This window comes from Oryx dammah, unplaced genomic scaffold (genome assembly GCF_014754425.2).
Source record: "Oryx dammah isolate SB20612 unplaced genomic scaffold, SCBI_Odam_1.1 HiC_scaffold_29, whole genome shotgun sequence".
Classification (NCBI taxonomy): domain Eukaryota; kingdom Metazoa; phylum Chordata; class Mammalia; order Artiodactyla; family Bovidae; genus Oryx; species Oryx dammah.
Window position 1 is genome coordinate 16552498 of NW_024070213.1, and position 26199 is coordinate 16578696.

Genomic DNA, 26199 nt, shown 5'->3' on the forward strand with positions numbered 1-26199 from the left:
TGTTCCAACTTCCCCAGAGGCCTTTCCTCTGTCCTGCATCCCCACCGACTGACCTTGCTCGTTATCCCGTGTCTGGGACTTGGCCCTCCCTTTTTATGACCCCCAGCTATGACAAACCTAGACAGCATATTAGAAAGCAGACATCACTTTGCTAGAAAGGTACGTCTAGTCAAAGCTATGATGTTTCCAAGAGTCATGTATGGATGTGAGAGTTGGACCATAAAGAAGGTTGAGTGCTGAAAAACCAACGCTTTCAAATTGTGGTGCTGGAGAAGACTCTTGAGAGTCCCTTGGAGAGCAAATTGATCAAACCAGTCAATCCTAAAGGAAATCAACTCTGATTATTCACTAGAAGGACTCATGCTGAAGCTGAAGCTCCAATATTTTGGTACCTGATATAAAGAGCTGATTCATGGAAATGACTCTGATGCTGGGAAAGATAGAAGGCAGGAGAAGGGGATGACAGAGGATGAGATGGTTGGGCGGCATCACTGACTCAATGGATGAATTCAAGCAAACTCAGACATGCTGAAGGACAGGGAAGCCTGGCGTGCTGCAGTCCATGGGTTTGCAAAGAGTCTGACACGACTTAGTGACTGAACAACATGTGTCAGAACTTTCTTTACCCCCATGTCTTCCTGTGTCCGCCTCCCACTGGTTGCCTTTACCTGGTTTCTATCATTCCTTCATCCCTAGAGCCTGGATGGTCTGCTTTACCCTCTGTCCTGTCCTTCCACCTTGTCTTGGTCAACCCATTCCTGTCCAGCCATGACTCCTGATATTCAGCTGAATGTGAGCATCTGGGACCTGCCAGCTTAGCAAGCATCACTGAGCTCTCCTTACCTCTTCCTTCACAGATTCCTTAACTCCTGCAAAGCAGAAGACATCCCTCCTCCTATCTCATCCCCACTTTGCCTACCACCAGGACCCTCCCTATGAGCACTGCTGACATCACAAGTCCTCTGGGCTGGGAAGATATGGCATTTTCATGGTATTCTTTTATACCCTGCAGGGGATCTCCTGGAAATAGTATTTATGGACTGTGTGTAGGCTCTATCTGGATCCTGAATCAAGAACCTCATTTTAAAAACTTTAATTTTATTTTTAGGCTGTGTTGTGCAGCATGTGGAATCCTAGTTCCCCACCTAAGTTCCCCAGGAATCAAACCTGGCCTCCTGCCTTGGGAGCACAGAGTCTTAGCCACTGGACCACTGGACCACTGGGGAAGGCTCCAGGAATCTCAGCTTATCGGATGTAGAAAGAGGGACTGGGACGGGGCCTCGGTCGTGACAGAGGAGAGGGGACTGAGCCCACTGTCCTGGCTGCAGACCACCCTTGAGCCACCACCACACACAAGCCGCTTCCCCACGTCCCTGTGTTCCTGGTGAGGAGGCAGCCACGGTAACACTCTCCATGGCAACAGGGAAACCGAGGCATGGAAGTTTCCAAAATCCTCCGGGTAGGTAAGCAGACAGGGAAGGTTTTTTTGACTCCTGTGGACAGTGCATTCCCCAAGAGCAGGGCCTGTCCCCTCCCTCTCTGTTTCTCCCCTCTGTGCTCCACGAGGGTCTCTCAGACCAGTGGCCTCCCATCCTCAACACCCCTGGACTTCCAGAGCCCCACCTGGCCATCAGCTTTCACCAGCTTGGGGCTGTGTCCCCAGGCAGGGTATCCTATCCAGGCTGGTCAGAACACGGGTCCCCTGGTTCAAGAGACATTCAGTTCTTCCTCTGCCCATCCCTCTAATCTGCCCCTTACCTTGACATAGTCATAGAAACAACCTTCCGAAGGTTCCAGGTCAAATTGCCAGAAGACAAGCTTCACCCTGTACCCTGTGGGTACTGTGATCACAGTGGTCCTCTCAAAATTGTTAGGGTAAGGCTTGGGGAACAGAGGGGATGTCACCTCCCCGTAGAGCCTCTGAGGGGTGTGGATGGTGCCTCCAACCCCGTAGAACAGGACTGGCAGCAGGAGGTATAAGAGCCACCTGCCAAAAGGAAAAAGGTGTCTGTAGGGCGGGAGGGGTGCAGACCCTTGCTGTCTGGTAGGGGGTGGGATTGCCGTACCGCTGGGCATTTTCCTCTCGGTCCATTCTAGATCTCAGGGAGATGTCCTAGGGTGGGTGGGGAGGGTGCACGGGGGAGGCTGGTCTCTGCAGCTGCTGCACTGGGTGCTCCTCCCCGGGGCCAGTGTCCAGTCCAGAGGTCATCACGCTCCCCCCACCTCTCTCCCCAGCCTCCTCCCTGCCCTATTGCATCACTCTGCTCCCCTTCCAGGAATTGGGCTGGCTTGGACCAGTAAACTAAGGGTGAGGGTTTCCAGTCATGGTCTCTGAAAGGGCTCCCACATGCTTAGCAAGGCCTCTGGGAGAGACCGCCTGTGGAAGAGGGTCTCAGGCACAGAGGCTGACTGTCTAGGCCGAGGGACCCGCTCCCCCACCCCCACCTCGCTGCTCCCTAGGAGCTGGAGGAGGAAGGCAGTGTGGCCTCACCTCCTGGGTCTGAGTCTCCTTTCTCCTCGGGAGGAGAGATGGGGCATGCATTTTTGAGCGTGCATGTGTGGGCATACTGGAGGAATCAGGTGTATGGGGAGGGTCAGGGTGCTCCCACCTCCCTGAGTAAGTCTGGGACAGGGGGCACCCTGTGCCCAGGATCATCCCCTCTGGTGTCTCCCTCCCTCCTTGGTCCCCACCAGGCTTACTCACATTTCTCAAGGCCTGTTGTTGGATCCCTGACTCTCGTGACAGCGTCTTCATGCACTCTGGGTGCAGAGAGAGCAGGGTCACGCAGAGGAGGGAAGGGGGAGGGAGGGACTATGGAGGGGGAAGGGGTGACCATTCCGGGATGAAGGTTGTACGGAATGAACTATTTGCATAAACAAAACCAAAAAAGAAAAAAAAAACAATTCTGTTTCGGTTTAGTTTTGGTCGTGAAATGCCTGATGGTGCTGCCACCTGCTGGCCTTCAGGGTAAGGGCTGGAGAAGGTTCTGCATTTTTAGGGACAGAAAAGCCTTGGGTTGGAGGTCCAGATGTCCCTTTCTAAATCTGATGGGAATCCCGCCCCCCTTCCTCAAGGCCCTTTTTGGTGACTGCGGCTGAGTGTTCAGGGTTCCTACCCAAAGAACAGTGGAAATCACAGTTGAGGGGGGTCTTTTGTGACCCTCTCTTCTCCTTTAACCCCATGCTCCCTGTCCTTAGTTAGCCAGAAGCTCTGGTACAGGAATGACCAGGGGTCAATGCCCAGGATAATGGGACAGGAGCAATGATTAGAGATGGGGAGTGCAGGAGGGTGCAGAGGAGAGAGAAGCTTGCTTGACCTAGGGTCCCGCCCTGCTTCCCTCAGCAATGACACTTAGAGGGAACTTACCTGAAGTTCTAGTGGTTAAAACTCTGTGTTTCCAATTCTTGGTCAGGGAACTAAGATCCCACATGCCATGTAGTGCAGCTAATAAAGAAATTTTAAAAAATGACACGTAGAACAGGGACTGCTGTGACCCCAAAGCACCACTAGGGTCTGTTTTAAGACCCTCCTTGGACTTCCCTGGTAGTCCAGGGATTAAGACACCCAGCTTCTCAAGCAAGCAGCATGGCTTTGATCCCTGGTCAGCGTACTAAGATCCCAGCAAAAAAAAAAGAAAAAGGCCCTTCCTCCCCTCTCAACGGACTCAGGCCTGCTAATGAGCTTGTCCCTTAGGGAGACAAGGGCAGCTGAGGATGGGATGGAGATATTCTCAGCATCTGGTCCAGAGTGTGAGCCCCTGAGGGTCATGGCGCCAGGGGCTGGGCAAACAGGCTGGCTGTGGACCACCAGTTGTGGATGTGACTGGTAATGGAAGTAAAGTCTGATGCTGTAAAGAACAATATTGCATAGGAACCTGGAATGTTAGGTTCAGAATCAAGGTAAATTGGAAATGGTCAAACAGGAGATGGCAAGAGTGAACACTGACATTTTAGGAATCAGTGAACTAAAATGGACAGGAATGGGAGAGTAGGAGGAAGAGTAGGTTAGATGACCATTATATCTACAACAGGGGCAAGATTCCCTTAGAAGAATTAGAGTAGCTCTCATAGTCAACAAAAGAGCCCCAAATGCAGTACTTGGGTGCAATCTCAAAAAACGACAGAATGCAAAGAAATAGAGGAAAACAATAGAATGGGAAAGACTAGAGATCTCTTCAAGAAAATTAGAGATACCCAGGGAACATTTCACGTAAAAATGGGCACAATAAAGAATATGGTATGACCCTAACAAGCAGAAGATATTAAGACGAGGTGGCAAGAATACACAGAAGAACTATACAAAAAAAGATCTTCATGACCCGGATAACCACGATGGTGCAATCACTCACCTAGAGCCAGACAATCTGGAATGGGAAGTCAAGTGGGCCTTAGGAAGCATTACTATAAACAAAGCTAGTGGAAGTGATGGAATTCCAGCTGAGCTCTTTCAAATCCTAAAAGATGATGCTGTGAAAGTGCTGCAAGCAATATGCCAGCAAATTTGGAAAACTCAACAGTGGCCACAGGACTGGAAAAGGTTAGTTTTCATTCCAATCCCAAAGAAAGGCAATACCAAAGAATGTTCAAACTACTGTACACTTGCACTCATCTTACATGCTAGCAAAGTAATTTTGAAAATTCCATGCTCACTGCAACAGTATGTGAACCAAAAACTTCTAGATGTTCAAGCTGGATTTAGAAAAGGCAGAGGAACCAGAGATCAAATTGCCAACATCTGCTGGATTATGGAAAAAGCAAGAGAGTTCCAGAAAAACATCCAAATGTGCTTTATTGACTGTGCCAAAGCCTTTGACTGGGTGGATCACAATAAACTGTGGAAAATTCTGAAAGAGATGGGAATACCAGAACACCTGACCTGCCTCTTGAGAAATCTGTATGCAGGTCAGGAAGCAACAGTTAGAACTGGACATGAAACAAACTGGTTCCAAATTGGGAAAGGAGTATGTCAAGGCTGTATATTATCACCCTGCTTACTTATTTAACTTATATGCAGAGTACATCATGTGAAATGAAGTACATTTCATTTTGGGCTGGATGAAGCACAAGGTGGAATCAAGACTGCTGGGAGAAATATCAGTAACCTCAGATATGCAGATGACACCACCCTTATGGCAGAAAGCAAAGAAGAACTGAAGAGCCTCTTGATGAAAGTGAAAGAGGAGAGTGAAAAAGCTGGCTTAAAAGTCAACATTCAAACAACTAAAATCATGGCATCTGGTCCCATCACTTCATGGCAAATAGATGGGGAAACAATGGAAACAGTGACAGATTTTATTTTCTTGGGCTGCAAAATCACTGCAGATGGTGACTGAAGCCATGAAATTAAAAGACACTAGCTCCTTTGAAGAAAAGCCATGGCCAACCTAGATAGCATATTAAAAAGCAAAGACGTTACTTTGCCGACAAAGGTCCATCTTGTCAAATGAAAGTCGCTCAGTCGTTTTCCACTCTTTGCGACTTCATGAAATTCTCCAGGCCAGAATACTAGAGTGGGTAGCCTTTCCCTTCTCCAGGGGATCTTCCTAACCCAGGGATCGAACCCAGGTCTTCCAAATTGCAGGCTGATTCTTTACCAACTGAGCTAGCGTGGAAGCCCATCCAGTCAATGCTATGGTTTTTCCAGTAGTCATGTATGGATGTGAGAGTTGTCCATGTAGTCCATGGGGTAGCTTAGAGTCCCAAAGAGTCAGACGTGACTCAACGATTGAAATGAACTGAAGGTCACCACTAAATGTCATCTGAGAGCAGGCACACAGAAGAAGCCAGGTGGACCCTGGTTGGAGGGTTTCTCCAGCAGGCGTGTTTGTTGGAGCTGAGGAGTGGATGTGCTGGCACGGCTGACCCATGACATGACCCACACACGGTCTGTGCCCTGTCAGGTGACGAAGGACAAAAGGTAGGGGAGAGGGTGAGGGCCAGATCAGGGGGAAGAAAGAGGGGGCATCTAGGGACTTACCTGGCAGTCCAGTGGTTAAGACTTCACCTTCCAGCAGAAGGGGGCAAGGGTTTGAACCGTGGTTGGGGAGCTAGGATCTCACATGCCTTGTGGTAAAAAAAAAACCCAAAACATAAAACAGAAGCAATATTGTAACAAAGTCAATAAAAACTTTAAAAATGGTCCACACAAAAAAATCTTTAAAAAGAAAGAATTGGCATCTTGTCTAGCAAATGCAAATTAATATCTGGACAGCAGTGTGTGTGTGTGCTGTGTCTCACCGAGAGGGCAGGATGGCAGATGTGCAGGTAGAAGAGGTGGTCCAAGAAGGTAAGTCTTGGCAGAAGCTCTCCCATCTGTCCTCGTGGTTCTGAGTTCTGTCCTGATAGCATGTAGCATGACTGGGCCTCGTTAGCTCAGCCCCAGCCTGACCCTCACTCTGCCCAACCACACACAACAACCTTGACTTATACCTAGTGTTAGGCTTTCCTGGTGGATCAGCTGTAAAGAATCTGCCCCTTGTAGGAGACCCGAGTTCAATACCTAGTTTGGTTTGGAGGATGCAATGGCAACCCACTCAATTTTCCTGCCTGGAGAATTACGTGGACAGAGGAGCCCGGTGGGCTGCAGTTCATAGTGTCGCAAACAGCTGGACGTGACTGAATGACTTAACACTTTTAGTTCCTTCATATGTTGTGTTATACCCTTGACTTATACCCTGGGCAGAAAGAAGAAATGGCCATGTGAAAATTGCTCATGAACCTGTTTTGAAACCAGTATTGAAGACCAGTATTGTTATATTGATCATGCCTTTTATGATTTGATTCTGGGGAGAAAAAAGTTTCTTAAGGTAATGTAAGTTTTTCCTCTGAGGATATATTTATATCCATGTAACTATATCAGTTCAGTTCAGTCTCTCAGTCATGTCCGACTCTTTGCAACCCCATGGACTGCAGCATGCCAGCCTTCCCTGTCCATCACCAACTCCTGGAGCTTGCTCAAACTCATGTCCATCGAATTGGTGATGCCATCCAACCATCCCTTCCTCTGTCGTCCCCTTCTCCTCCTGCCTTCAATCTTTCCCAGCATCAGGGTCTTTTCCAATGAGTCAGTTCTTCACATCAGGTGGTCAAAGTATTGGAGTTTCAGCCTCAGCATCAGTCCTTCCAATGAATATTCAGGACTGATTTCCTTTAGGATTGACTGGTTGGATCTCCTTGAAGTCCAAGGGACTCTCAAAAGTCTTCTCCAACACAACAGTTCAAAAGCTTCAATTCTTCTGCACTCAGCTTTCTTTATAGTCCAATACTCACATCCATACATGACTACTGGAAAAATCATAGCTTTGACTAGATGGACCTTTGTTGGCAAAGTAGTATCTTTGCTTTTTAATATGCTTTGCTTTTAATGTCTCTGCTTTTTAATCTTTTAATATGCTGTTTAGATTTAACTATATACCTGTACCTATATCTGTATCTACCACTATCTATATCTAGATATGTCTAGATCAAAATATATCAACACAGGCATATAGATTCCACTGTTTGCTAAATTTTATTAAGAGTATGTATTAGTTTTATTCATCTATTTTGATGATTGAAAAAATGATACAAGTTTCTCCCTGCCAAAGCAAAAATATATATAGCTAGATATAAAAATAAATAAGATAAATAAAATTAATATATCCTCATTAAATACAGTTTAGCAAATAGTGGAGAATAGGGGGAAACAAAACAGACAAAATAACACTAAAGGTAACTCAGTTTACTATTTTGAGCATTTGGTACTATGTATAGGTTTCAGCTCTCTGTGGCTCTGGAGTAAAACCTAAGAAATGACTAAGACTAGGTTAGAAAGGCCATATTTGACTAGAAAAACTGGGTTTCAAAAATGATGGACCTGAGGGAATTCCCTGGTGGTCCAGTGGTTAGGACTCTGGGCCTTCAATGCCATGGACCTGGGTTCAATCCTTGGTTGGGGAGCTAAGATCCCAAACTTTGTGACTCAGCCAAAAAAACTGAAAAGGCAAAACAACCAAAGATCCCAAATGGTGGACCTGAACCCTCATCTGTTGCTGGTGGGAGTGTAAAACGGTGTAGTCACCGTGGGAAACAGCGTGGCAGTGCCTCAAAGAGTCACAGAGAGTTAGGACGTGTGTGTGTGTGTGTGTGTGTGCGCGCGCACGTGCGCTCAGTCATGTCCGACCCTTTGCGGCCCCATGGACTGTAGTGCCCCAGGCTCCTCTGTCCATGCAATTCTCCAGGCAAGAATACTGGAGTGAGTTGCCATTTCCTCCTTCAGGGGATCTCCCCGTCTCATAGACGCATCCTTGTTTCCTGTGTCTCTGGCACTGCAGATGGACTCTTTACTGCTGAACTACTGGGGATGTGAACCAGCAATCCCAGTAGAGAACTGAAGACTCTTAAAACAGAAATTTGTACAGGAATGCTCACTGCAGCAATATCCATAAAAAGCAAATAGTGAAAATGACCCAAATATCAACCCATCGCTGAACGCGTAAACAAAATGTATTTTACCCACACAGTGGAATTCTGTTCCGACGTGGAAAGAAGTGGAGTACTGACAGGTATTACAGCGCGGGTGAACCTGGAAAAGACCACACTAACTGAGAGAAGCCAAGCACAAAACCCATGACAGGATTCCCTTGAGACGCCATGTCCAGAACAGGCAAGTCCACAGAGATAGAAGGTGGTCAGTGGTGGCCAGAGGACTGGGAGAAGGTAGAGCTGGAGTCTCTTTGGGGGATGATGGAAATGTTCTAGAATAAGTGCTAAAGGTTGCACAAATCGTAAACATGCTAAAAATGACCGAATTGCACTTTAGTGATTTTTATGTTATATGAGCTTTACATTACACACACACACAAAACACTTTACAACAGTGCTAGACTTTCAGGCACTATAGCATCAAGGTAGGGAGATATCTGGGGGAAGAGAGCCTGTCTGTGTATCCTTAAAGCAGACCATGTCAATAGAGGGTTTTCTCTTATTTCAGATCATCTGTTCCTTTTCTTTCTTCATTTTCCATCTGGTTAACTTCCCTCTGGCTTTTCCTTTCTGGGTTATCCCTTGACCCTCAAGAAGAGGGGGTGAGCTTCTTGCTTCTCCTTTTCTGGGCCTTCTTGGTTCCCCTTTCCTTCCTCACTTTCTCCCTCTCCTTCCCTCTTTCTATTCTAAGGCCACCTGGCACCCACAGGCCCATTCGCAGCTGAGGCCCTTCTGATCAGGAAACTAAGATCCCACAAGCTACATGCTGTGGCCAATATATATATATATAATTTATAGATTTTTAATTGAATGAAAAATGTCAAATTTAAAACATTGTGACTATTATGCAACACACACCCCCCACAGTATTTATATTCTCGTGGCCTTGAATGTCTTAGGAAGAATACCCAGGAAATAGAGAACAGGGAAGGATGTGAGACCCTCAGAGAGGTTAAATAACTTTCCAAAAGTCACACAGCTAGAAGCAGCTAGTAAACGGTCTGAATTCACTGGTGCACTCATGTAGTCATTCATTCCTCAGATACTCACAGAACTTCTTTTATCTAAAAAATATTATTTTACTGATGTATAATTGATTTACATCTTAGGGTGGCTACCACTGTCCCCAGAGGTTCTGTAGGGCCTGCTTCTTGGCATTACTGCTTCTGGATTCAAAGTCTAGACAAGGCCTCTGATGAATAGAGCATGAGGTATGGCTTCCTCCAGAGCTGACAGACTGCTGAGGGACCTGCTTCCTCCACGTGCACCTTCTCTCCTGGGAGATGGGCTCTGTTCCTAAGTCTCACGGTGAGGAGCTCCCCAAATGTGGTAAAGATGTTCCGATGCTGGGCAGCCAGAGGAACACCTAAAGGTCCTTTTTACGTCAACTGCATGAATGAAGCAGCCAGACATGGAGCATGCAAAGGTGAGTCACACCTAGAACCTGCCTGCAGACACCTCCTAGGCTCAGAATTCCCTTCCTTTCAACTTGTAGTTATTTGAGCCCTCCCACTCTCTTTGTTTCCTTAGGTTGTTCTGACAGACAGGCAGTGTAAGGTAGACAGAACTGACATTCTCTCTATTTCATCCTTGAAGATGCTAAGAAGTTAGAGGATGAGCCCAAGGTCCCTCTGCTGGTGAGTGGCAGAGTGGAGACTTGGCCTGTCCTCTGATTCCAGGCCCAGTGTCAGCTGGAAGCAAGATGTGATCACAAATATCATGATTCATTGGTTCCTGGGAATGTGGCTTTCCCCCTGCATTTTTTTTTAATGTGAACAGAACCAGCCTTCTTTATTTATTTTTAACTTTTCATCACACACATTTTCAAACATACACTGAAGAAAATAATATAATAAACTCGCACTACCCACCATTTCAATAATTATAACTGAAAGGTTGCTGCTACGAGACATGAATGATGCTGGAATTCTTGGCCTCCGGAGAGGAGGAATTCAATCTGGGGCTAGTGATAAGGACTGATCACTCAGAACTTTTTGTGTAATAAAGTTTTATTAAAGTATAAAAGAGATAGAGAAAGCTTCTGACATAGGCATCAGAAAGGGACAGAAAGAGTGCCCCCTTGCTTGTTTTTAGCAAGGAGTTATATACCTATTAGCAAGCTGCTAATTAGAGAAAGGAAATGCCTCAGAACTGAGAAAGTCGCACCAGGTCCCTCACCCACAACATGCATTTTGAGATAGCATTGGCACAAGGTGAGTCATCCCTGGGCTATAAAACATTTGACATGAATCTTGAAGACAGGTAGATTTCCAAGCAAATACATAGTTCACTAACATAGCTTAAGAAATCATTTTCACAAGAAAAATGCAGGTGACTCAGACGGTAAAGCGTCTGCCTGCAAAGCGGGAGACGGGGTTCGAATCCTGGATTGGGAAGATCCCCTGGAGAAGGAAATGGCAATCCACTCTAGCACTCTTGCCTGGAAAATCCCATGGACGGAGGAGCCTGATAAGCTACAGTCCATGGGGTTGCAGAGTCGGACACAACTGAGCGACTTCCCTTTCACTTTCACTTAGCTCAAGGTTTAAGATAAAGTTAAGTTCCAGAGGAACCAGGTGTTGCCATGACAACACAAGATTAGAAGAAAAAAGAAAAAAAAATGTCTACTACTTGGAGTTATATTTCTGCCTGCTACTTGGGGACCTTTTCTCTTAGAATTACGTTGCCAAGCGAAAGGGGTGGTGTTCTCATTCCATAACTGCTTCTGAGCTGGTAAGGGTTGTTGTCCCTAAATTATTGAGGCAACATATTCTCTTATGGGGCTTCCCTCATAGCTCAGTTGGTAAAGAATCTGCCTGCAATGCAGCAGACCTGGGTTCGATTCCTGGGTCGGGAAGATCCCCTGGAGAAGGAAATGGTAACCCACTCCAATATTGTTGTCTGGAGAATCCCATGGACAGAGGAGCCTGACATGCTACAGTCCATGGGGTTGCAAGAGTCAGACACGACTTAGCAACTACAGAGATACTCCTAAGCCTTCTATTAAGGGTCTCTGATTCAGGGACCCAAAATAATAGTTGGAGGAGGCTGTGGCACTCGTAGGAGACTGATTAACCATAACTTCATGCAGCTAGAAACAAATCCAGCTGCACAGTTACAGGTGTAGGGAGCAAACAGCAAAAACAGAACGATCAGCAGAGTTAAAAGTCACGTTATGTCCATAAAGGTACAAAGGGTTACACCAGTCCATTTTAGGACTGTTAGATGTCATTAGATTAAGAAGAGACATCACATATGATTGTTGTTGGCAAAGGTAGTCGTGGACTTGAAAAAGTCCTTTCCCTGAAGCGGGGATGTCTACCATGGGAAACCTTCCACTGATGAGGAGGGGAGCACTCTGCAGACCAAGCAACTGGACAGATTGTGGAATGAGGTATAGGAATGAGCCCAGGACAGAAAGGTGTTGTCTTGAGGGTCAAATGGCAAACTCAGGATTTTTGGGATCAGCAAAAGCAGGCCCACATAGATTACGAGGCCTACCTATTGCAGGAAGGGGGACCCCTTCCAGGGCCCAAAACTGGGTTCTTGTCTAACACCTGGAAATGAATGGCCCGAGGAGATACATGTGCTGACAAAGCAAGAGATTTTATCAGGAATGGGCACCCGGGTGGAGAGCAGTAGGGTAGGGGAACCCAGGAGAACTGCTCTGCCACTTGGCTTGCGGTCTCGGGTTTTATGGTGATGGGATTAGTTTCCGGGTGGTCTTTGGCCAATCATTCTATTTCAAAGTCTTTCCTGGTGGCGCACGCATCGCTCAGCCAAGATGAATGCTAGCGAGAGGGATTCCTGGGAAGTGGACAGACATGCGGTGTCTCCTTTCGACCTTTCCCAAACTCTTCCTGTTGGTGGTGGCTTCAGTTCAGTTCAGTTCAGTCTCTCAGTTGTGTCCGACTCTTTGCGACCCCATGAATCACAGCACGCCAGGCCTCCCTGTCCATCACCATCTCCCGGAGTTCACTCAGACTCACGTCCATTGAGTCCGTGATGCCATCCAGCCATCTCATCCTCGGTCGTCCCCTTCTCCTCCTGCCCCCAATCCCTCCCAGCATCAGAGTCTTTTCCAATGAGTCAACTCTTCGCATGAGGTGGCCAAAGTACTGGAGCTTTAGCTTTAGCATCATTCCTTCCAAAGAAATCCAAAGAAATCCTTCAGAATGGACTGGTTGGATCTCCTTGCAGTCCAAGGAACTCTCAAGAGTCTTCTCCAACACCACAGCTCAAAAGCATCAATTCTTCGGCACTCAGCCTTCTTCACAGTCCAACTCTCACATTCATACATGACCACAGGAAAAACCATAGCCTTGACTAGACGGACCTTAGTCGGCAAAGTAATGTCTCTGCTTTTGAATATACTATCTAGGTTGGTCATAACTTTTCTTCCAAGGAGTAAGCGCCTTTTAATTTCATGGTTGCAGTCACCATCTGCAGTGATTTTGGAGCCCCCCAAATAAAGTCTGACACTGTTTCTACTGTTTCCCCATCTATTTCCCATGAAGTGATGGGACCAGATACCATGATCTTCGTTTTCTGAATGTTGAGCTTTAAGCCAACTTTTTCACTCTCCTCTTTCACTTTCATCAAGAGGCTCTTTAGCTCCTCTTCACTTTCTGCCATAAGGGTGGTGTCATCTGCATATCTGAGATTATTGATATTTCTCCTGGCAATCTTGATTCCAGCTTATGTTTCTTCCAGTCCAGCGTTTCTCATGATGTACTCTGCATATAAGTTAAATAAGCAGGGTGACAACATACAGCCTTGACGTACCCCTTTTCCTATTTGGGACCAGTCTGTTGTTCCACGTCCAGTTCTAACTGTTGCTTTCTGACCTGCATACAGATTTCTCAAGAGTCAGGTTAGTTGGTCTGATATTCCCATCTCTTGAAGAATTTTCCAGAGTTTATTCTGATCCACACAGTCAAAGGCTCTGGCATAGTCAATAAAGCAGAAATAGATGTTTATCTGGAACTCTCTTGCTTTTTCCATGATCCAGTGGATGTTGGCAATTTGATCTCTGGTTCCTCTGCCTTTTCTAAAACCAGCTTGAACATCAGGGAGTTCACAGTTCACGTATTGCTGAAGCCTGGCTTGGAGAATTTTGAGCATTACTTTACTAGCATGTGAGATGAGTGCAATTGTGCGGTAGTTTGAGCATTCTTTTGCATTGCCTTTCTTTGGAATTGGAATGAAAACTGACCTTTTCCAGTCCTGGACATCACCAGATGGTCAAGACTGAAATCAGATTGATTATATTCTTTGCAGCCAAAGATGGAGAAGCTCTATACAGTCAAAAAAAACAAGACCAGGAGCTGACTGTGGCTCAGATCATGAACTCCTTATTACCAAATTCAGACTCAAATTGAAGAAAGTAGGGAAAACCGCTAGACCATTCAGGTATGACTTCAATCAGATCCCTTATGATTATACAGTGGAAGTGAGAAATAGATTTAAGGGCCTAGATCTGATAGATAGAGTGCCTGATGAACTATGGAATGAGGTTTGTGACATTGTACAGGAGACAGGGATCAAGACCATCCCCATGGAAAAGAAATGCAAAAAAGCAAAATGGCTGTCTGGGGAGGCCTTACAAATAGCTGTAAAAAAAAGAGAGGCGAAAAGCAAAGGAGAAAAGGAAAGATATAAGCATCTGAATGCAGAGTTCCAAAGAATAGCAAGAAGAGGCAAGAAAGCCTTCTTCAGTGATCAATGCAAAGAAATAGAGGAAAACAATAGAATGGGAAAGACTAGAGATCTCCTCAAGAAAATTAGAGATACCAAGGGAACATTTCATGCAAAGATGGGCTCGATAAAGGACAGAAATGGTATGGACCTAACAGAAGCAGAAGATATTAAGAAGAGGTGGCAAGAATACACGGAAGAACTGTACAAAAGAGATCTTCATGACCCAGATAATCATGATGATGTGATCACTCATCTAGAGCCAGACATCTTGGAATGTGAAGTCAAGTGGGCCTTAGACAGCATCACTATGAACAAAACTAGTGGAGGTGATGGAATTCCAGTTGAGCTGTTTCAAATCCTGAAAGATGATGCTGTGAAAGTGCTGCACTCAATATGCCAGCAAATTCGGAAAACTCAGCAGTGGCCACAGGACTGGAAAAGGTGGTGGCTCATTAGTTCTATATTCCTTATCAGGATCTCCAGTCATAAAACAACTCATGCAAATAGTTACTATGGTGCCTGGCCGGGGGGGTGCTTTCAATCAGTGTGCTTCCCCTAACACATCTGGTAAGGGCCTTCCCAGAGGGGCTTGAGAGATTGCCCCCTAGGTCCCAAAGTCTTTATTATCAGAATCTTGGTTCCTGGCTGAAACAGCATTGTTTGACTCAGAGGCTGGGTCAGGAGTCATCTCCCAGAGTTCCTGTAATGTCTGTAGAAAAGCTAAAAGTTGAGTTACATAGTTACTTAATTCCAAGGCTTTAGGAAAACTCTGGGTGTAAGCCTTTAAGAATTTTTCATTGAGCATTTTCAGGAATTATTAATCTTCCATCCTCAGACTGTATCCATCCCTTTTCAGTAATCTTTGGTCTTCTTTTCTTTATCTTTTTAATTCTTCTTCTGTATATTGAGATTCTTCCTGTTCAACCAGACCTGTCCAGAACAAGAGTATCTGTAGTGAAAGGGGTTCCTTCATAAAGGAGTTCAAAAAGGGATTCAGCAGTTAGCCAGCTGATTACCCTGGGCTACTTTACTTCCACCCCATTTGTGCCCTTTGCAATGCAGAACAGCTACTTTCTTAGGCCATCAAAAGTCTTTCAATCTCTTTGAAATGTTTAATAGGTTTTCCTGTTGCTTTTTTTCCATATTGCAGCATAAGCATGTAAAGTCAAATAAGCAAACGGAATCAGTGTAGATATTTACTCGCTAACTTTTGCTTAACTCTAGAGCTCCGGTCAGAGCCACAAGCTCCGCTGACTGAACATTCATCCCTGAGAGGGGAGAGACTTTGCTTCTAAAACCTGTTCAACTATCACCATGGCATAACCTGTTTTCCATTTCGCATCCTGAACAAAGGAACTGTCATCCAAACATTAACTTTAGAGCTCGAGATTTCATTCACATCAGAAGTCAGTACAGTGAGGTTTCACCCATTAATAAACTTAAGAGCTTTAGGTATTAGCAAAACAATAGTAGCAATTACCCTTAAGCAATGTGGCCATAGCCTTTTTTTTTTTTTCCAGTAACAAACTTAACTCTGATCGTGTGGGCAAGCTCAAAGCCGGAGCCTGCAGAAGAGCAGCTTGAAGAGCCTTTGCCTTTTGAGTCTCTGGAGATCAAACCAGCTTGTTGGTTTGGGCCTGCTGAGTTTATATAAGTTTATATAAAGGGCGGACAAGTTCCCCATAACCCAGAATCCAAATGTGGCAACAGCCTGTGATGCCCCAAATACTCTAAATTGTCTTAAAGTCATAGGTAGTTGATGATTAATATAGGCTTAATTCTCTTGGGGCCTATGGTGCTCGTCCCTTCTAGAAAAGAAAGCGTCTTTCAAATCACTGACTGAAGAATATCTGGCTCATTTAGGAATTTCAGACAATGCAGTATAAAGATTAGGCACCTCGGGGTGTAAAGGAACCACAGTCTCATTTGTTATTGTGAATTTTGAACTAATCTCCATTTATCATTTGATATTTTTACACCCAAGATAAAAGTGGCATGGACTGTTACAGGGAATTAATTGCCCCTGCTCCTTTAAATTCTCAACGGTGGGTTTTAACCCTTTCATAATCTTGGGTTTCAGTGACTACTGCTTTTGATGTGGAAATAGGTGAGGGTCTTTGGGCTTGACAATGACAAGAATAGCAGCCTGTGCTTGACCCACAGTTTTTCCATCAGCCCATACTCTAGGATTTACATTTTGTTCAATTAATGGGAGAGAAAGAGAGGGCTCCATATTCATGAAAGCAGAGGCATGGATCTTGCTCAGTATATCCTTCTCCAAAGGGGTGAGGGATACTCAGGCACAATCAAAAATTTGTGTGGAAATAGCAGAGTTCCAGTTGCAGCTTAGAGGACAGCTGAAATAATACTGTTTGGCTCTTCCAGACCGCCCCATTACAGTAGTGGATCAGGGAGAAAGTGGGCCAGGGGCTTCAGTAAGCATGGAGTAAGTTGCCCCAGTGTCTAAAAGGAAATCGACTGATTTGTGCCCCCCCCCCCCGGCCCCCAGTTATTAATACCTGTGGTTCCTCAGGTGTAATTAGGATAGGAGCTTGTGTGGGGACCCCCCGGGCACCTTCGGTGCTGATTGTCGTGCGAGTCCGACCCCTGGGGCCCAGGCCTCAGAGGGCAGTCTCTTCTCCAGTGTGGTCCTTTGAAGACCTGACATGGAGCTGGGGCAACTTAGACACCTGAGAGCAACCACTCTTGAGAAGCCCCTCCTTTCCCCAGTAATAGCAAGTCCATCCCTTTTCCCCTGCGTCCCTCTGGGCATTTTCCTCTGGCTGTTTTAGAGAAGGTCTGAGAGCCATTGCTCAGGCTTCAGTCTCTCCTGGTCTTTTCCTGCCTCTCCTCCTCCTCCTAGCTGCCATAACAAACTGTCTGAGCCACTTGCAACAGGTTATCAGACTGATTTGGTTCATACGCGTGTTTTAGGAGCTTACTGGATATCTGGAGCCAGCCGAGTGAGAAGTCTCTCTTTTAACATCATTCCTCCCTCTGCAATTTAGGGGTCAATCTCAGTGAATCTGTGAAGGGCTTCCTGCAGTCTATCTAGGAATTTACCAGGAACTTCCTTCTCTCTCTGTTCTGTGTTAGTCAATTTGGCAAAAAGTCTTAGCGTGCACCCACTTGAGTCCTGACAAGAACACATCTGACAAAGTGACTCTGGTCCCCATCTTTCTTTAGCCATGTTATAATCCCAGTCTGACTCTGTTCTGTTGTGGGGACCATCTGGTTCCCAGTAGAGAAGGTGGCTGTCTTGCCCTCTCCTTTTTCTGCTGATTCATTACCAAGCCATTTATCTCCATAGGCAACAGCTTTTCCCCAGAACTCAAGTTTTGGAGTTGGGAGTTAGTGTCTGTACCAAGACACATATTATGTCTCTCCAAGTAAGGTCATAAAGTAAAGTTAGTCCCATAAAGGCTTCTATATATTTTTTGGATCCTCTAAACAGTCTCAACTGCGATTGGAACTGTTTGAATTTCCACTGAGACTGAGGCAACCTCTCCTGGAAGGGTGTCCTGGCTCTCAACTTGCTTAGTTAGGAGCCCCAGAAATGGGCAAAGTAAGAGGACAGGAGGGAGCTGAAGATTTCACACCCAAATCTGCGCCCTTAAGACACAAGTCTGGCATGTCTTGCAGAGAGAAAGAGCAATACATATGGCACTTCTGCCCAGGTTTCTTGTTTTTTTACAGAGCCAGTCTAACTGTAAAACAGTTATTATAATTAAGAGACCCTTCAATTGGCCAGCATCGCCCATCTTCCAAAGGATACTGTGACCATTCAGTATCACAGAACATAAGGCATGTCTTTTTAAACTCTGGAGATCTAATTTGTTCCAGTTTTTTAAAAATACATTTTAAAGGGGGTGGTTCTGGAACTGCTAGCTCCCATCTGTAAGAGAGAAAAAAGTGGCGTCCACAGCCTTGGCTTTTTTTTTTTTTTACTGGAGGCGTCCCTCCCTGCTCTAGATGGGGGTGGAGACAGACTTTACACTGAAGCTTTCCTTCCTGGTCAGATTTAGTCTGTCCCTTACTGACAGGCTCCTTCCTCGTCCCTCCTGGTTCTTCCACCAAGGTGGGGTGGAGATGCACAGAGGTAGATGGCACCCAAGACAGAAGTCCAGTTCCTTACCATTAAAACCTTTGCCTGATTCTTTTTTCTTTCTTTGATGCCACCTGGTGTGCAACAGAGTGAAAGTGAAAATGAAGTCACTCAGTCGGGTCCGACTCTTTGCGACCCCATGGACTGTAGCCTACCAGGCTCCTCTGTCCATGAGATTCTCCGGGCAAGAATACTGGAGTGGGTTGCCATTTCCTTCTCCAGAGTAGCCTTCCAGAATGCCTCCCAAGTGAGGACTACTAGGGGAAACATCCGTCCTCTGTGTGCCCGTGCACATTCCTGAGCGCAGCCCTGACTGCGGTAGAAGTGGTGAGTCATAAGGGGGTGAGCAACAACCAGGATGTCCCTTCTGAGTGTCTCCACATCAGTATATGTGATAGCAAAAGAGGTGGGGATGGGCCAGACAGCGAGGAAAAAGTGATTTTTGTCCTCGAGCTATTAAGGCCCATCCTTCCAGTTCATTCCACAGATTCCACAGAAAGAACACTTAAGGAGTTGAGACAAAAGCCACCAGAGAGACTCCTCTGGTCCACTAAGAGCTAGCGCTATCAAAGGAAGAAGCAAATTGCACTTCCAAACTGACCAGACCCTGGAATTCCCGATCTGTGTCCTCATGATCACCAGCAGTGATTCTATCCACATAGACTGGAAGGACAGCCACGGCAGAGATTCACTTTTAGGTCACTGGCCCTTGAGGCAGGCAGCCAAAAGAGGGACCTCTAGCTTGAGAGACGTTCCTGGAGCTAGAATCCCGCCTCATTCCTTAATATGTTCCTGTATCTTATGGTTCCTAGCAAGGCTAGGTGCTTCCAAACTTGGGATCTAAGTAAAAGTACCTAGTAAGAGTGGATCACAAGTCCCTTGAACGTCTGTAATCTGACAGATTAGGTTAGTACTTCTAATTCCCAGGCAGTTATGAAATGGTCAAAGAGACCAGAAAGTTTGACCAAGAAAGGAGGGTTCCATCCACACGCTTCATTCATCTCCGGCTGCTCCCTCAGAGGAGTCATTGGGTGCCTCTTGACATCAGCAGGTCAGTATAATCCCCCAATGATTTCTGCTATAAACCATATGAGGCTGCCGCAGAACCGCAGATTAGGATACAACTCTTGCTTCACATTTGTTTGTGCACTTCTTTCAGTCCCACACACAGGCACACTGTACAGTTAGCAAAGTAAAGCAGAAGACGTGTTTACTAGGAGAACAAAGAACTAGAGCTCTGAATGTCTTTACCTTGTCCTGAAACCAGACGAGACCCCAAGATGAAAGGTTGCTGCTATGAGCCGTGAACAAAGCCAGGACTCTTGGCCTCTGGAGGAGAGCAATTCGATCCGGGGCTATTTCCTCCTGCTGTTGGAGACCTCTGGCCTCCCTACAAAGGCTATTAACTAACACTCTCATAACCTATGGCCAATTTTGTTTCATTGATAATCCCCACTCACCCCACCTTCATCCCCAGTATTTTAATTTAATTTTCCAGAATGTCCTTGACCAGGGATTGAATTCATGCCCCCTGAAGTGGAAGCAATGAGTCTTAACCACTGGACCACTGAGAAAGTCCCATGTACGTCCCCAGTGTTTTAAAGCAAATAGAATTCCCTAAAAAGTGGGACTCTAAACTTAATGATTACACACATCACATATTGTTTCTCTTTCATCACCTCACCAAGACACTAGATATGGTATGACACCGTTTTACGCCAGTGTGAAGTAGCACAACAAAAGCACCAACAAAGTCTCAGTTTAGATACTACTTACAAATTATTAAGAATTGTGTCATTATTAAAAATTGAATAATTTCAGAGTTGGTGAGCAAGTAAGTCTCTTCGTGTTTTTGTCACCACAGCTGCTCAACAGAAATGCCTACCTACCTTTATGATCATTCCACTTGTATGGTTTGGAATGGAATAATTTCCGTGACTATTTTTCAGATTTACACTTGCCATTATTTTAATGTAAAACTGTTTTTAATAGCTCAAACAGTCCACCAAGTACTGACATTTATATTTAAAAACTCTCTCCCAGGGACTTCCCAGGCAGTCCAGTGGTTAAGACTTAGCCTTCCAGGGCAGGAGTGTAGGTTCAGTCCCTGGTTGAGGAGCTAAGATTCCAGATGCCTTGTGGCTAAAAAACCCAAAACATAAAACAGAAGCAATATTGTAACAAATTCAATAAAGACTTAAAAAGTGGTCCACAGCAAAACAAACAAAAAAACCAAATGAACAAAAAAACACAGCTCACTGCCATATCAATAACTATGGAATAGATGTTAATGTGATAAATTGCTCTGAAGAAGGCCAGGCCCCACAATATCCAGCATCGTTTGTTTAGAACACTTCTGAATTTGAATGTATCTTGGAGTCAATGATATGGGATGGTTTATTCGGCAACTTAAAAAATCCCTAGGGGTATGTCAAACAAAGGGGCATTTTCACTTGATGAAGTTGTAGATTCGTTGGAATGCAGTCCCTAAGACGGGGTAGAAAGTGACAAAGGACAGAGGAGAGCTGGGGGAGTCAGGGAAGGCTCTGATGAGATGGACAGGTCCACCACACCTTGTCCCCTTATCTGAAGCTCTAAATTCCAAAAGGCTCTGGAATCAAAGTGTTTTGTTTTCGTTTTTTCCCCATGTTTGGCACCAAAACCTAACCTAAACTGACTTAAAGTAATTTATAAATAGAATATGTAATGATAACTAATTGGTAACTTAATTCTACTTATTGTGAGGATCAATCTGTTTAGCTGAAGAGATATTAATGTTTGATGATGGAGCATTATTCCAGCCCCTTGGGATGAGGCACAGGAGATGTTAGCTACTGGGTCTCTATGCTAGGGGGAGTCTTTTTTTTGGGAGGGGGAATGTTTTGAGGCTTGGGGAATCTTAGTTCCCCAACCAGGGATTGAACCTGAGTTCTCAGCAATGAGACCTGGGGTCCCTGCAATGCACTGCCAAGGAATTCTCTGCACTGGTTTTTTCAAAAGCCACAAAATCTTGAGTTCTGAAGCATATCTGGACCCAAGGGTTATGGGTAAAGGACACTGGATTGTATCTGAATCTTGCCTTGGTGGGTGGATATAATTTAGATGTGTAGTGACGTGGAGGGGATTTCAGGAAGAGGAAAAAGCATCATTTCACACAGTCTGGATCTCAGTGTAAGTCAGTATCCAACCACTACATTTGCTTTAAAGGCGGAGATGGCCTGCATCTCTTTCTTTCTTTTTGTATTTATAATTCTGTGTATTTTTCTTTTTTGTGAGAACTATTTATTTTATTTGTATATTATTTATTTACTTGGCTGCTTGGGGTCTTGACTGTGGCAGGCAGGGTCTTCCATCTTCGTTGAGGCATGCAGGATATTTCAGTTGTGGCATGCGAACTCTTAGTTGTGGCATGTGGGATCTAGTTCTCTGACCAGGTATGGAACCTGGACGCCCTGAATTGGGATCGAGATCCCAGGGAGATGTTCCAGGGTGGGCGCGGTGGGTGGAAGGGACGGCTGCTCCATGCAGCTGCTACACTCGCTGCTCCTCCCCGGGCCAGTGTCCATTCCAGAGGTCATCACACTCCGCCTACCTCTCTCCCCAGCCTCCTCCCTGGTCTGTCCCCTCATTCTGTCCCCTTCTGGGATTGGGCTGGCTTGGACCAGTTAACTGAGGGTGTGGGTCTCCGGTCATGGTCTCTGAAAGGGCTCCCACATGCTCAGCAAGGCCTCTGGGAGAGACCGCCTATGGAAGAGGGTCTCAGGCACAGAGGCTGACCCTCCAGGCCGAGGGACCCCCTGCCCCCACCTTGCTTCTCCCTACGAGCTGGAGGAGGAAGGCAGTGTGGCCTCACCTTCTGGGTCTGAGTCTCCTTTCTCCCTGGGAAAAAGGATGGGGCAAGTGTTTGCGAGTGTGCATGCGTGTGCACACTGGAGGAGTAAGGTGTATGGGGAGGGGCAGGGTGCTCCCACCTCCCTGAGTAATCATGGGCACAGTGGTCCTCCCGTGCCCAGGATCGTCCCTTCTGGTGTCTCACTCCCTCCTTGGTCCCCATCAGGCTTACTCACATTTCTCAAGGCCTGTTGTTGGATCCCTGACTCTCGTGACAAGGTCTTCATCCATTCTGCATCCAGGGAGAGCAGGGTCATGCAGAGGAGGGAAGGGGGAGGGACGGACTTTGGAGAAGGAAGGGGGGAACCATTCTGGAAGGAAGATTGTAGGAGATGAACTATTTGCATACAGAAAACCAAAAAAAAAAAAATTTCCCCGTTTAATTTAGTTTTGAAATCCTTGATTGTGCTGCCAACTGCTGGCCCACAGAGGGAAGCGCTAGAGATGCTTCTGCATTTTTAGGGACAGAAAAGCCTTGGGTTGGAGGCCCGGATGTCCCTTTCTAAATCTGATGGGAATCCCCGCCTTCCTCAAGGCCCTTTCTGATGACTGCCTCTGTGTTCAGGGTTCAGGCTATGTTCAGGGTTCCTCCCCAAAGAGCAGTGGAAATGGCAGTCTCTTCTCCCTTAATCCCATTCTCCCGCCAGCTGCTCTGGTCCAGGAATGACCAGGGTTCAATGCCCAGGATAATGGGACAGGAACAAGGGCTAGAGATGGGGAGTGCGGGGAGTACAGGAGGGCGCAGAGGAGGGAGAAACTTGGTTGACCTGGGGCCCTGCTCTGCTTCCCTCAACAATGACAAGTTGAGGAAACTTACTTGGCGGTATAGTGGCTAAAAATCCATGTTTCCGATGCAGAGGGAACAGGTTTGATCCCTGGTCAGGGAACTAACATCCCACATGTCATGTGGTGCTTCTAATAAAGAAATTAAAAAATAATGAAATGTAGAACTGGGACTGCCATGACCCCAAAGCACCCCTAGAGTCTATCTTAAAACAGGACTTCCCTGGAGGTCCAGTATGAAAAGGCAAGAAGACCTGACACGGGAAGATGGACTTCCCAGGTCGGTAAGTGCCCAATATGCTACTGGAGAAGAGCCAATGAACAGCTCCAGAAGGAATAAGAGGAAGAGCCAAAGTGGAAACAACGTCCAATTGTGGATGTGACTGGTGGTGAAAGTGAAGTTCAACGGTGTAAACAACAATATTGCACAGGAACCTGGAATGTTAGTTCCATGAATCAAGGTCAATGCAGTTCAGTTCAGCTGCTCAGTCATGTCCGACTCTTTGCGACCCCATGAATCACAGCATGCCAGGCCTCCCTGTCCATCACCATCTCCCGGAGTCCACCCAAACTCATGTCCATTGAGTAGGTGATGCCATCCAACCATCTCATCCTCTGTCGTCTCCTTCTCCTCTTGCCCTCAATCTTTCCCAGCATCAGGGTCTTTTTCAAATGAGTCAGCTCATCGTAGGGTACTGGAATGCAAAAGTAGGAAGTCAAGAGATATCTGGAGTAAGATGCAAGTTTGGCCTTGGAGTACAAAATGAAGCAGGGCAAAAGTTAACAGAGTTTTGCCAAGAGAAGGCACTGGTCTTAGTAAACACCTTCTTCCAACAGCACAACAGAAGACTCTTGGACATCACCAGATGGTCAATAGTGAAATCAGATTGACTATATTCTTTGCAGCCGAAGATGGAGAAGCTCTATACAGTCAGCAAATCAAGACCAGGAGCTGAGTGTGGCTAAAGATCAGGAATGCCTTATTGTAAAATTCAGACTTCAATTGAAGAGAGTAGGGAAAACCACTAGGCCTTTCAGGTATGACCAAAATCAAATCTCTTATGATTGATTATACAGTGGAAGTGATAAATAGATTCAAGGGATGAGACCTGATAGAGTACCTGAAGAACTATGGATGGAGGTTCATGACATTGTACATCAAATCCATCCCCAAGAAAAAGAAATGTTAAAAGGCAAAATGGTTGTCTGAGGAGGCTTTACAAATAGCTGAGAAAAGAAGAGAAGTGAAAGGCAAAGAAGAAAAGGAAAGATATACCCATCTGAATGCAGAATTCCAAAGAACAGCAAGGAGAGATAAGAAAGCCTTTCTCAGTGATCAATGCAAAGAAATAGAGGAAAACAATAGAATGGGAAAGACTAGAGATCTCTTCAAGAAAATTAGAGATACCATGGGAGCATTCCATGCAAAGATGGACACAATAAAGGACAGAAATGGTATGGACCTAAATGAAACCAGTCCATCCTAAAGGAAATCAGTCCTGAAAATTCATTGGAAAGACTGATGCTGAAGCTGAAGCTCCAATACTTTGGCCACCTGAGGAAGACCTGACTCATCAGAAAAGACCCTTATGCTGGCAAAGATTAAAGACAGGAGAAAAGCGGACAACAGAGGACGAGCTGATCGGATAGCATCAGCGACTCAATGTACATGAGTTTTAGCAAGATGGTGAGATGGTGAAGCACAGGGAAGCCTGGCTTGCTGCAGTCCATGGGGTCGTGAAGAGTCAGACACGACTGAGTGGCTGAACAAAAATCAATGGTTAAGACTCTGAGGTTCCAATGCAAGGGGTATGGGTTTGATCCCTTGTCGGGGAAGTAAAATCCCACATGCAGTGCAACCGAAAAAAAAAAAAAGAAAACTTTCCTCCTTCTCACGATGGACTCAGTCCTGCCAATGAACTTGTCCATTAGGGAAACAAGGGCAGCTGAGGACGGATTGGAGACATCCTCTTATCCTCAGTATCTGGTCCAGAGTGTGAGCCCATGAGGGTCACGGCACCTGGGGCTGTGCAAACACCATGACTGTGGACCACCAGCGACTTGGTCTTTTCCTAGCGGAAACCAGGCCTTGGGAGGAGAACGGGTCCTGTCTCCCTTCCTCCAGGCCACTGTGTTCTGTATTAAATGTCTGCTCTTTGGGGAAGCCTTCCTTCAACTATCCAGGCCTCTGGGAGAGACCACCTATGGAAGAGAGTCTCAGGCACAGAGGCCGAGCCTCCAGGCCGAGGGACTACCCCCCACCTTGCTGCTCCGTATGAGCTGGAGAAGGAAGGCAGTGTGGCCTCACCTGAGGTCTGAGTCTCCTTTCTCCCCAGGAGGAGGGATGGGGCTTGTGTTTGTGAGTACATGGGTGTGCACACTGGAGGGATCAGGTGTAGGGGGAGGGGCAGGGTGCGCCCACCTCTCTGAATGACTCTGAGCACAGGGGGCAGCCCGCGTCCAGGGTTGTCTCCTCTGGTGTCTCCCTCCTTCCTGGGTCCCCACCAGGCTTACTCATGTTTTTCAAGGCCTGTTGTTGGGTCTCTCATGACAGTGTCTTGATCTACTCTGTGTCCAGGGAGATCAGGGTCATGCAGAGGAGGGAAGGAGGAGGGAGGCGCTGTGGAGGGGGAATGGGCAAACCATTCTGTGAGGATGATTGTAGGGAATGAAATATTTTCATAAAGAAAACCCACGAAAAAAATTCTGTTTCGTTTAATTTAGTTTTGAAATCCCTGATGGTGCTGCCACCTGCTGGCCTGGCTGGGGAACTGCTGTTCTGTGCTTAGTCACTCATGTCTTGGTAACCTCATGGACTGCAGCCCACCGGGCTCCTCTGTCCATGGGGGTTCTGCAGGCAAGTATACTTGAGTGGGCTGCCATGCCCTCCTGCAGGGGATATTCCCAAACCCGGGATAGAACCCCGGTCTACCGCATGTGGCTTCTTTACCCTCTGAGCCACCCTGGTAGCCCAGGAAGGGCTAGAGATGGGCTTTTGGGGACAGAAAAGCCTTGGGTTGGAGGCCCAGATGTCCCTTTCTAAATCTCATAGGAATCCTCCCTTCCTCAGGGCCTTCCTGGGGACTGTGGCTGTGTGTTCAGGGTTCCTTCCCAAAGGACACTGGAAATTGCAGTTGAGGTGGGTTGTTTCCTGGCCTTCTCTTCTCCGTTAACCCCGTTCTTCCTGTCCTTAGTCAGCCAGCAGCTCTGTCCCAGGAACAACCAGGGTTCAATGCCCAGAATAATGGAACAGGAGC

General features: G+C 46.2%; 1 protein-coding gene across 3 annotated transcripts in view; it reads right to left on the minus strand.

Moving 5' to 3' along the window:
* Positions 1 to 26199, minus strand: part of C1R (complement C1r) — a 45438-nt gene that overhangs the window by 8059 nt on the left and 11180 nt on the right. The window contains exons 1-2 of one of the 3 annotated variants that reach the window (XM_040235054.1): positions 2705 to 2877; positions 1759 to 1987 (exon numbers count right to left, since the gene is read on the minus strand). In XM_040235054.1, the coding sequence (XP_040090988.1) occupies positions 1759 to 1987; positions 2705 to 2706 (231 nt within the window). In that variant the 5' untranslated portion in view covers positions 2707 to 2877. Of the gene's footprint in view, positions 1 to 1758; positions 1988 to 2066; positions 2164 to 2704; positions 2878 to 26199 lie in introns of those variants that run through there. The other 2 variants (XM_040235053.1, XM_040235055.1) reach the window with 2 other exon arrangements.